This window comes from Equus asinus, chromosome 4 (genome assembly GCF_041296235.1).
Source record: "Equus asinus isolate D_3611 breed Donkey chromosome 4, EquAss-T2T_v2, whole genome shotgun sequence".
NCBI classification, from domain to species: Eukaryota; Metazoa; Chordata; class Mammalia; order Perissodactyla; family Equidae; genus Equus; species Equus asinus.
Window position 1 is genome coordinate 119292271 of NC_091793.1, and position 12855 is coordinate 119305125.

The 12855-nt window shown below is 35.8% G+C and overlaps 1 protein-coding gene across 3 annotated transcripts in view; it reads left to right on the forward strand.

Annotated features, from left to right (window-relative positions):
- Nucleotides 1–12855, forward strand: part of ITGA4 (integrin subunit alpha 4) — a 77781-nt gene that overhangs the window by 45244 nt on the left and 19682 nt on the right. For 2 of the 3 annotated variants that reach the window (XM_014834042.3, XM_070508204.1), the window contains 2 exons: nt 5865–6014; nt 8013–8089. In XM_014834042.3, coding sequence (XP_014689528.2) covers nt 5865–6014; nt 8013–8089 — 227 coding nt within the window. Of the gene's footprint in view, nt 1–5864; nt 6015–8012; nt 8090–12855 lie in introns of those variants that run through there. The other variant, XR_011502882.1, reaches the window with a different exon arrangement.

Genomic DNA, 12855 nt, shown 5'->3' on the forward strand with positions numbered 1-12855 from the left:
GGAAGAGGAGGAGAGTGATTGAAGACAGAGAGTATAGTTGTTCCTTCACAAAGCTTTGCTCCAAAGGGGACCAAAGAAATGGGATTGGGAGTCAGCAGCTGACAGTAGTAGTGGAATGAAGTGTTCTTTTTTTCTTTTAAGATAAGAGAAATAGTGTGTTTTTATGCTGATGGATGTGCTCCGATAGAGTGAAATAGTTATGATATAGATGAGAGGACAGAATAGTTGGAGCAAAGTTCTTGAGAAGGCAAGAAGGATGGGATTAACTGTACAAATGAGGGAAGGTGGAAATTGTTTATTTTTTTCTTAAAAAACTCTGTTGTATTTTAGTTGTTGATAATTATGCCACGCTTTAATTTTGGCTATTAGAGACATAAAATTATTAGATTTTACAAAAGCAGAACCTACAATTTAGAATTGAAAGTTTGTAAGTGTTTTCTAGGATATAAAGGAAATGGTTAACTTTTTTATACCTTGTAGTATTTTGTCTATTGAAATTTTCTTTTATTAGTCATCGCTTTTCTCTTTATGAAAATATATTTCTACATCCATGTCAGTATATGAAAATGAAACTTTGTGCCATATTCAAATATACAACTTTATTAGATCTTAGAGATTTCTTAGAACAAGATCTTAGGACAAGGGATAATTTTGAGGCTGTTTTGATTTAGGGAAACCCAATCAATTACAGCAGCTTTTAGACATGTTGGAGCAGCCCTGGCAGTGAGACTTTCCTCAAGTTTTTTATAGATGGTATTTCTTGGTTGATCTGGATGGAATCTCTGCATCAAAATATTCACTGATGTGTGAGAAGAGAAGAAGGGTGCTACATTGGGATAACAAATAAAGTAACAGCTTTCCCTTGCTGCCCACAGCATTTTCAACAAAAGCTAGAAATACCTAGCTTTGTTATTGGACCAGGAATGCCGGTTCCTATTGATATTCTGAGATCCAATGAGTTCAGTGGCCTTAGCGTGTTGTGTAATAATCATGAAATCAAGCTGTGTAGTAGATGAATTTTTTTCTTTCCCTTGGTTTCTCTCATTTCTGGATTTTGGATTTCTGAAATAAAGGAATTTTATTTTGTTATATAGGTCTTTAGATGACTTCTAAAACCCATCTTTTTCAGTAACAACTTCAAGAAAATGAATATGTATTTGATTAGTAAAGATATTTTATTTGTATTTTTTATTTTTATTTGCTTATATTGTTAAGCTATACAAGCACATAGTTTAATGACGTCCTGTTTGCTCCAAAGCGGTTATATTTTAACCATAGCACACTATGGACTGATCCATGTATGCGTACATCTCTGCTCAAAATCTAAGCGCAAGCAAACTGTATAACTATACTGATATTATAGTATTCTAGAAGTTGGCTGCTTATTCTAACACGTGTTAATTCTTTGTTAGATTGCAAGATCTTTGAAAACAGGATGTTATCTTTTGCATGTTTGTGTTCTTCTTAGAGCTAACACAACTCATTACATAAAGCAGAAAGTCAGCAAATATTTAGTAAATTTATGGATGATATGTTCTCAGTGCTATTTAAAGAATTCTGTAAGAGAAATTCTGAAAATGTTCCGTTGGTATAATGGTTAGGGCATCTGTCTTGGAGGTGTTGTCTTTTCTCAGTTGAAGTGTCAGATGTTTGACAATTCTCTACCTTCTGAACCAAGATTACTAGAAAAAGTGATTATAATTACATGTGGTGGTGCTGGCTCAGGTTCCAGTATATGCCTCAGTCTTACTTTCTCCCACCCCAACCCATTCCCCACGTTGACACCAGAGGGGTATTTCAAAAACACATACCTGCACACATTCCTTGCTTAAAATTTGTCTATGCAAGACCCTCCCCATCCCCTTTCAAGTGTATATTAGGTAACCCTCCTTTTTCTGTACTTGTGTTTGCATATATCAGAATACTCAGCCCCACACTATTCGTGTGGATTACGGGTTACAGACTGTGACATAGGTACAAACATTCCGTTTTGCTTCCCTAGAGCCTTTCTTGCACACAGTAGAACCATGAACAGATATCTTAAAATTTTTATACCTCAACATCATTTTTCATTCAGTAATATTTTATAAATATTTGTGACTCCACCCTTTAAATAAATTCCTTCACTCCGTAAACACAATAGGACATGGGCCTACAACTCAGTTCGCAAATTGGCCATAAATACAAATTTCTATGAAAGTCAACCAAGAAGGCAGACTTTGTGTAATTTCAGGCATGTGCTAATTTGCATGCTTATGGGTGACTTATTTTATGTAATTGGCCATAAAAATGTGGCATGGAATCTTCATTATTTTTAATATAGATAGCACATGCCCATCCAAATTAAAAATTTTAAGCAAATCTACTTTTTCCCTCCCCAAAACTTAATTAGTCACTTCAAGACATTTTTGGTATCATAGTTTTTGTCTTTAGGTGGAGCTGTTAAAGTTAAATAAGTGTGAATATCTGTCAAGTACAGTTCTTGCAAGAGTGCGGGTACATTTTATATATTGTGAAAAAAGCATGATTAATAGCTAATTAGGATAATGAAAGTAATATACACCAGATGTAGAGAAGACCTTGTGGAAAATTACTATGAATTAGATAACATGTGATTTGGTCAAAGCAAGCTGGTTGAGAAGAATTAAAACAGTGGACATGTGGAGGGACAATCAGTGGCTGTCTAGCTCCCACACCTAGGGAATAATTTAATCAAGTTTGCTATTGTAACACTCGGGGCTTCAAGCTGTTCCGTTTTCACAAGGTGATAACTTGGGATTTGGGCCTTGATTTGCGGCATTCCTATATGGTCAAGGTTTCATGTTGAGATGATCACTTATCAAGTAATTTAATGAAATCATCTCCATGTATAAAAACGGAAAGATAATGAGAGATCTTCAGTACTCTGCTTCATGCCTCAAATCTTTCAGGTACTGCTTAATTAATACAAGTCTGATACTTGTTATGTAACTCATTTTCTGTTTAATATTCATTGGTTGGCAATAGTCTAAGTTTCTTTTTTCTTATTCCTCCAAATGTTGACCAGACTTTATTATTATAAGAAACTGAAATTCAGTGATTCCCTTCTTGGCTTATATAGCTACATTTTGAAGCAACATACTTATAATAATGATAATATCTAGCATCTATTGAGACTTTAGTAAGTGCCAGGCGTGGTGCTGGTGTTTGACAGATATTATGCCATTGAATCCTCACAAGAATAAGGTTTAGGTGTCATCACCGTCATTGTTATCACTATTCCCATTTTCAGATGAGGTAACTGAGCCATAGACAAGTTAAGTAATTTACCGAAGTTTACAGAGATAATAAGCGATGGGCCTGAGATTTGAATCTCAATACTCTATCTCCAGATCACTTGCTTTTAAGCACTGTATACATACATTGATAATGTTGTAAATGACCAGAAGAGAAGAAAAAATTACATTCTTTTATGTTATATATCTTTGTCGCATAAAAGGTATCACCTATCTTTATCATCTTTATTAATTTACTTCTTTGGTTTTTGTCAAGTTATTATAAGTGGAAGCACAGCAATAATCTGTATCGTAGATACTTTTTCCATGTACTGTGGATTATTAATTGATGAGCTTTGGAAATTTGTTGTTTATTTGCTTTTAGGCAGTAATGTTTAAGCCATATTCCAATTGTGAGACATCTATAGATAAATAGAAACCTGGCCGATGGGCGTTTCTCGCTAGAAGGTCTGTCAATTACAACGTCATGGATCTACCGAGGAACTCACCAAGTTAATATAAATATATACATGTAAACTTAAATTATGGCTTAAGTTCCCATATCCAGCCCCAGCAGAAACACTTTGGGTCTCCTTTCATGGTCAAGAGGCACTTTGTTGAATCTATATTTTTAGATGAGAAGAACCTGTGGATTGAAATGGGCATATGGAAAGTGGAGTAAAACTGAGCTTTAAATTTAAATTGTGAGTACGAAAGACATCAAAGTATGTGACCAATCTTCAAATATCTTCCCACTATAGTAACAATTCTAGTACCAAGAAACATAAAAACTGCGTAGTTCCTGTGTAGCTGGACTGTATCTGTTGACTGTGAACTGCCCTCTGAAATCCTGAGATCGTATCTACTTTCAGTTTTTGTTGTGCTTAGAATACTCATTTTACAGGTTTGCCATAAACGTGTCTTATTCCATGTAATTTAGTTAAATTGTCAACTGAATTCTGTTATAAATCCTCATGGATTACTTTATAGTAAAATCTCGTTTGCCTGCCCTCTTAGATAAGGAAAAAAAAAAAAAGAAATGAGTTTGTTTTGTTCAGTACACTGAAAGTCTCATTCCTGTCTAGGGAGGGCTCGGACAAGTGCTTTCTAAGAGCTGCCATGTCTTGTATTTTATGTGGCTTCCATATGTTTTTTTTCATAGACTTGAGATTCTAGAACATCTTTACTATCTAGTGAAGGGCTTCCTTAATTGTATGCCAAATGCTTTCGAAGTTATTCTTTTTTATGTTTCCTCCCCAAAGCCCCCCGTATATAGTCGTATGTTTTAGTTATGGGTCCTTCTAGTTGTGGCATGTGGGACGCCATCTCAACATGGCCTGATGAGCGGTGCCATGTCCATGTCCAGGATCCGAATTGGCGAAACCCTGGGCCACCGCAGCAGAGCGCACAAACTTAACCACTCGGCCATGGGGTCGAAGTTACTTTCTTGTTGGTTAGTTTATTGTTTGTGCATATGTATGTTAGCAAATAATTTTGATAGTAGTATGGTATATTCCCTTTGAATGAAGAAGCTAGCAAATAATCAAATGAGAAGATAAATAATTATTATTTTTTTGAGTAAGATTAGCCCTGAACTAACATCCTCCACCAACCCTCCTTTTTTTGATGAGGAAGATTGGCCCTGAGCTAACATCTGTGCCCATATTCCTCTATTTTTTATATGTGGGATGCCACCACAGCATGGCTTGATAAGTGGTGCGTTGGTCCACGCCTGGAATCTGAACTGGTGAACCACAGGCCACTGAAGTGGAGTGCGCAAACTTAACTGCTAGACCACCAGGCTGGCCCCAAAGGCAAAATAATTTTTAAGTTCATTGGAAAATGTTTTCAAAAAAGAGAAAAACAATGCCTGCATTAGAAGAATATCATACAGAGCAGAATGGATTCTGAATGGGTTACAATTCCTGTGTAATTGATAAATGAATCCAAGAACTCTTTCTTGATAAAGTGTAAAAGCACAATAAACCTAGAAAAATAGCAGCAACTAGTAAGAAAATTCAGTCAAATGACAAGGGTAAAAGATTAAATATACAAAACATATAACTTTTCCTATATGACGTTCATAACCTATTATAAAATATAATTGGATGTTTCCTAATAAATATGAAATAAATCAAATTGAATCAAAATGTTACTGAGAGATATAAAAAGAAAATGAATAAATTGAGAGATATCGTATTTCTACAAGCTTACTACAGGGAAATGTTAAATAGAATAAGATGTTGATTAGCATTTTGAAATGATTTACAGCGTTTATAATGGAAAATACTTATGTCAAGTTGTGAAAAGTATGCATAGAAAATAGCGTGGAAGAAAATATGCTTAAATATAGACCTTTATAACTATTATTGGAAGGTTATAGTTTTTCATTTTTTTATACTTTTTGTGTTTTTTTCTAATAAACATCAATGCTGTTGTAATGTGAAAAAATATGCATGTTCAATTTTTTAACAATTTAGATGAAAAGGTAAGGATTTTCTTTGACTTCCATGTGTTGTGTTTGGCCTTATGCAGGAAAGGAGGAGCTTTATCTATTTTATTTACTTATTTATTTTTATTATTAATTTATATGGTTTTTAATTTCCTTAGAAAGATGTGCGGGACATCCTCACCCCAATTCAGATCAAAGCTGCTTACCACCTTGGGCATCACGTCATCAGTAAACGAAGCACAGAGGAATTCCCGCCCCTTCAGCCAATTCTTCAGCAGAAGAGAGAAAAGGATGTGATTGAAAAAACAGTAGGTATATTTTTCTTTATTCACAACATTATGTGATGTGGAACTGAAGAATTTTTTTGAAATATTTCATAATTCTGGGGAAATGAATTATCTGAATTTTTTTGAAGTTTTATGAACTTTTTTTATAAACGAGATTTATGATATGTCTTATTTTCCATTTTTCTTTATTTTTTATATTCTCTTTAGGATATTGAACTGCATATTTTTAAATATGCCTTTAGCCACAGCAGTGGTTTTCCATATACATAAAATGTTAATTTTCTCTCCTCAATGTCTTGCCAGTGAAAAAAATATATTACTAGAAAGTGCTCAAAATGGAAGTGAATTGGATTCACGAGTTATTCAGTGTTGTCATGTGTGTTCAGTTTCTCTTTCTCTTGCTCATTTTCTGTCTCCTTCTCTGTCAGTGTGTCTTCCTCTCACTCACCCTATCCACGGATTCACTCATGTCTTGTTAATTAAATTCCCTTGTGGGGTTGTACTCATTTATAAACATACATATTTATGTTACGTAAAAATTTCTCATCTTAAATTTAACTTTGTGCTTTGCATCCACATCTCAGGATCAATTGCATCCTGAGATGGATCCTGCATTCTAAACAGTGAATTGCTTTTTCTAATTTATCCCAAGATATATCAGTTTCACTGACAGTGTGTTTATTCCCAGGAGTCCAGTTATTCAGACCTTTACTCTCCAACAAAACAAAGACATAGTCAACAGGGTGTTTTGGGGCATGATAAAAGCATTCATTAAAACATTCGATAATGGCATACAGAATGTAAACGATGAAAGGGACATTTAAAGGTCTAATTCATATCCTGTCCAGAAAAAATTGCCCCTCAGTCACTTTAAGATATTTGAGCTTACAATCACCATGGTCTAGTCTACAATACCAGATTGAATGAAGAGAATAACTTCAGAGCACATTTTCTCTATACCCTTATATGAAAATATTTATGAAGTCCATTTTGTTCACTCTTCTGTTGAACTTCAGTTTTCAATATCAACTATTTTTAGATGTCTTTACTAATGGAAATGTCAATATTAGACAAGCCAAAACCTTTGCAATTTTTGGTTATGTTAGAGTAATCTACCTTTTGATTCTTAGAACAACCTGCTTTACAAATAAGACTGGTAGGAAAAAAATCATATTTATTTAATCATTTGGAGAAAGATTTACACTTTCCTTCTGCTCCCCAGGTGGGCAGTCTGTGGTCTACATGCTATTTGACAACTCTCTGCTCACTTCCCGTTTCAGGTGCCTGGCTCCTTCTCTGACTTTCTAGATTTCTCTTCCTTCATCTCTCCCTCTTTACCTATTCCTCTCAGCTTTCTTTATTTTTATCTCTCTGTATTTTTTCTTGGTCCAGCTTACACCTCAGGTCTTCCCATGTACCTTATAGTATCTTTGAGACCTATTAAAATGCTTAGAGTTAAATAAATTCTGGAACCTTTATGATAGACTATCATTTAATTTTGTTCAGTATGTCCTCAAAGTCAAATTTCTACAGTTTGTTATTTTCAATGAATATAAAATCACTGTCCTGCCATCTGTGGAAAATAAGTGCCATGTTTATGTGTAATAAGTGGAATCAAATTGCTGCATTACCAGAAAGTAGAGAGGAACTCGACCAAGAATATCTTGGCAGCACAGGTTTCAAACACTTGCAGAGGTTACTACCGCAGTTTGATTAAAATTATTTTTTTACACAACTATTATGAAAGAAAAAATCATTTTTTCTATTTAATGAGCTTAGGCTTTAAATGTACCTGTTGTAAGAACTTAGTCCCTTTAGCCCTGAAATTACTTGTCATTTGAACCTACTGACTAATTCTCTAGTTGAACTCTCCAAAAGGGATAAAACAAGGAGTTATCAATTAGATTTATTAATTTGATTTTTCTCATGTATCAGAGATGTATTATTCTTTAAAAACACATAGAAATATACCTACTGAGTTGAACTAAAATAAAAATTACTGTCTTATTTTATTTCCAGATAAACTTTGCAAGGTTTTGTGCCCATGAAAATTGTTCTGCAGATTTACAGCTTTCTGCAAAAATTGGATTTTTGAAGTAAGTGTAGTTTATTCTCTGTTATTCATCAAGATGGGTTAATAGGTGTGTGCATGTGGGTTCTAAAGACAAAAGGGCTAAGAACTAATCCTTGGGGGTTAGCAGCATTTAATGAACTGGAAAAGAACAACATTCTACTGAGAGAGATAAAGTGATCTATTCATCATTCACATAAGTATGTACTCAAAGATTACCACTTTTTGAAAGAATGAGAAAATGTGTGAGCACTAAGGATTTATGAAGCATGTTTTAATCTTTTATTGATAACTCAAAAGATATTTCAGGATTTGATTATACATTGAGTTATCATTATTGTAATTTTGTTTTAGACGTATCTAAGGGCCTGTTAGTAGAGTTTTTGATGGCAAAATGAGCTAAACTTCACTACATAGTGCTTAGTTTTTTATCACCCAGAAAACTGGTTACGTAATTCAGACTGTTGTACAAAACAAAGAAATCCCTCTCTGTATGTATACGTGACACATCTGAAAAGGAATAAACCATGTAATTCTTCTAAATTCATAGAAGGGGAAACGGCAAAATTGAAAACATATGTAATGTGCTTAGAATAGCACCTAGCACACTGTAAAAACTAGATAAATGTTGGGAATAAATCATTGTAATTTTGTATCATGTCTAAATCCCCTGTATTGAAATTGTTCTTCATATCAGAGGGAAGATGAGAAAATGAGGACCAGAGAGACAGAGTCCATACTTCCAGTTGAGAACTGGTTATATATGGGAAGTGAAAGAGGGAAAGGAAGCATCAGTGACAGGACAGGAAAATGGGAAACTGGGGAGGTAGGGATATAAAGGAAGCAAGTTTAAATAGGGGCATGCTGACTTTGGTGGGACTTCTTGCTGTAGCTCTCCACATGAAAATCTAGTTCAGAATTATATTTGGAAGTCCTCTACACCTTGGTGACTTTTGAGAATTCCCAGGGTGGGGGTGGGGGTGGGGTGGAAACGTGAGTTTCACAGAGAAAAGAACTAAGGCGCAAATCTTGGAGGGCCAATTTTAATTAAAGACCTTAACAAGAGTGGGGAGTCACTGCAAGAGACTGGAAAGAACTAAGAGGAGAACCAATTCCATAATGAAATAGCCAATGAAGAATTTAAAAAGAGGAACTCAGTATTGTGAAATTTTGTAGAGAGATCAGATAGCATAATGACTGAGGAAATGTCGTGGGAATTGATATTTAAAATGTGACTTGTGGGTAAGGAAGTGGTCACTGGCAAATTTTAAGATAGAAATTTCCGTGCAGTAGTAGCCAAATGACAGGGTCAGTGATTAAGAGGAGGAGAATATACTGCAAATAAGTAGATTCAAATGAAGACTTTTTATGTATTTATCACGTTGTTATTTATTCAGTCATTGGAAGATATAAACAAGTGTGAGGGTCAAAGGCAGGGAAAAGAATAAATTGGAGAGAGAAATTTTCTACTTAAATCCAGGGGGCACATCTCAGATCCTGTTTGAACTGTTCTCTGAAGCATTTGACAGCTGTTGACTTCCTCTTTTGAGCAACTGTAATGACATCCTGCTCCCAATCTTCTCCGACTCCTCTAGCCCCTCCTTCTCAATTGTCTTTGCAGGATCTTTGATTCGGGCTGTGTTGGCTCCGTAAGTGGTCCTTTCTCACTCCTTGCCCACGCTCCCATATTTTCCCCAGATAATCTTGTCCCCAACTCTGTCCTCACCTGGCCTGCCTACACTGCCAATGCCCAAATCAGTATCTCTGAGTTCCACACACACACATCCAGTTGTCTCTTAGACATGTCTTCTTGGGTGCCCAGTCACTATCTGCCAATGACACAACCATTAGTTAGTTACCAAAGCCAGAAACCTGGAGCTCCACCTGCATTTTTCTTTCTTATCCTTGATATCCAATAAATTACTAAGTCGTATAATACTACCACCTAAATGTATTTTTTACCCGTCATACTTCTCTATCTCTACCACTGTTGCTCCAAGCCAGGTACTCAGTATCCTTCCTGGATCATCAAGCTTTCTTGCTTTCTGTGCTACTGGCTTCTGATTTTGCATTATTCTATGATGTTTCCAGAGTGAGCTTTCTAAAGTACACATCTGATAACATGCTTCAGTGGCTCATTACTACTTTAAAATCTATACTCCTTTGTGCTCTTCCTCACCAATTCCCCAGGACTTCTTTCCATTGATGGCAGACCACTTGCAGTTGCTTGGCCTTGCATGCTCTCATGAGCCTCTGTATGTTTTCACTTCTCTCACTTATCTACTTGATTAAGTTTTATTTATCTTGTAAATCTCAGCTGTTTCCTAACTGGAGCCCACTTTGTCTCCTCCTGGGCCCCTGGTCCCAACGCCCTTGCACACTCTCCACCATTACCGTCTGTCTCCACACTATCCTGCAAGCCGCTTCAAGGCAGTTTCTTGTCTTTTCATCTTTGTGTCCCCAATGCCCAATGGTACCTGGAATGCTGTAGGTGACTAAGAGATGTTTGCTGAGAATGGAATAGAGGAAAGAACATATAATGGGATCAGACTGTGGTGGAGAAGTCAGCCTTAGAAAGAAGGGAAGATTCTCCTTACCTTGAGCTAAGCAGCTATGAAAAGATGCTTGACGTTACAAAATTTCAATGTGGAAGGAAGGGAAATGTGAAGAATTCATGGGTGGCCAGAATAAAAAGTAAGTTCATCTATGGAAAGTGAGGGCTTTGAGGATGAGTTTGTGAACTTGAAAGGAACAGGAAAAGATTAAAAATAGCTGTTATGATAAATGGGATAGGGAGTCAACTAGGAATGAGTAAAACGGTTGACAAACAATGTTGTGTACCCTGCTGGGATGGGATCACATATGGCAGAGAACAAATTAATTCTTTTCACATATGCAATGCCAATATAGCCTTGAGCATCCACAGTTGAGGGCCAAGAAGCCCTAACCTATTTGATTGATAATTGGACTTTGTACTTAAATCATCCAGATTGGCTGCTCAGATAATCCAAAAACAGTGACTACTAGCTACTTTGTATCCTCATACATAATGTGGTGCCTTTGTTGATTTATTAGTTGAATAATTTATAACCTTCCCATTCATGTATTTATTTTATTCCTAAAATGCTTAGTTTTCTTGGTGTTTTTGCTGTCATGGGCCTTTGATAAAAAAGAAGAGTTGTGTGTGGGAAAGCTTATCTAAGCTATAAATAAGTAGTGTTTTCATTTCTTAAATCAGACACTCCTGCTGTCACTTTGTCATCTTTCATTGCAATCCCTCTGGCCTATGAGAAAATGGGACATTGAAATGTATGTGAAAATACTACTAAGAATGCTTCTTTCCTGAAGAATGAAAATACATCTTGTTGAGTTAAGATATGTAATTATTAATCTAATTGAATTATTAGTTTTTCTTCATTATATATTTTCTCACAATAAGACATTACACTGTCTACTTTGCATTTTTAATTTGAAGTGATAATATTTCTTGTAGTCTAAATATCAAGTCCATTATGACTTTAAATGGCAGCCAACAGAGGGTAAGGCAGTGTTTCTCAAGATGTGGCCTTTGAGTCACCTTCTTGAGAATCACCTGGACTGCTTGATGGAAATGCACGTTCCCAGGCCCCAGACTATCCAAGTCACAATCTATGGAGACCAAACCAGAAATATTCATTATTAATAGGACTCCAAGTGGTTCTTATCACACTAAAAGCTTACAACCAATGATGGTTAAGTGTTTCGGATTTGAAGTTGAAGTAACCTGGTCAAGTTTTTTATCTACCATTTATTACCTAAATGACCTTTTTAGAGAAACCTTTTAGCCTCTGTAAACTTCTTTCCTCATTGATAAGAAGGTAAAATAGCACCTACTCTGTAAGAGTGTTTTAAAGATAAAATGTAATAATGCAGGCGAGTGTATAGCACAAAACCTGGTACACATGAAGGTTCGATAAAAGTTATTCTTGATGTGTTATGGTTGGACCATTTATGGATCACGATAAAAAATAATTTGGTTATAACATGAAATTTTGCCAATGAATTCTAAACATTTTCTGCACACGTACTGGTTATTTGTCCGTGGTTTATTGTTTATTTATGTCCCAAGAGTGCTGCTGGTTAGTAGTTGTCAGTTTCGTGAGGGTGAAGTGCGTGAGCACCAGTGTGGAGTGTGAGCCCCACTCTTCTATATCGACTAAGAAAGTTACAGGCTATTTCTTTCAGGTAAATGATAACTCATTTGAGGAATTTCAAATGGAGACACCTCTAATTAATTTTTCAGGCCCACAGTGAACGGTTCTGACAAGCTGTTTTGCATTTTTAGTAAATTATACTCTATCAGACAGAAATATGCCTTTCCTACATAGGTGTCCTGTCTCCCTTCTCAGTAATAGTACGCAGATTGTGACCACATGTTCTGCACATTCTCCTGACTATAAGCCCACTGGCACTGATGGTATTTGTGTGTCCCAGAGCTACAAATCTGCTTTAGGTAAATGTATTTACTCAGTAAAGTACATGAGTTCCTGAAGACTGCAATAATAGACTGCCAACAGCAAACTAAACCGCGCTTATGAGCTCTGCCTCATGTTTTCATTAAGCTGAGGCTTCCTCCCGAATGTCTAAATTCTCTGACAATAAACCACATCCAAATGGACTTACACTGCAAAAGACAGATAAACAAATATGACGATCAAGGTTATAAATATAATAGCAGGTGTTAGCCATCACATAGGCAGTTTAAAATCAAGTCCTTCATTTAGATTACTGATGTAAATGGTACTACTTCCC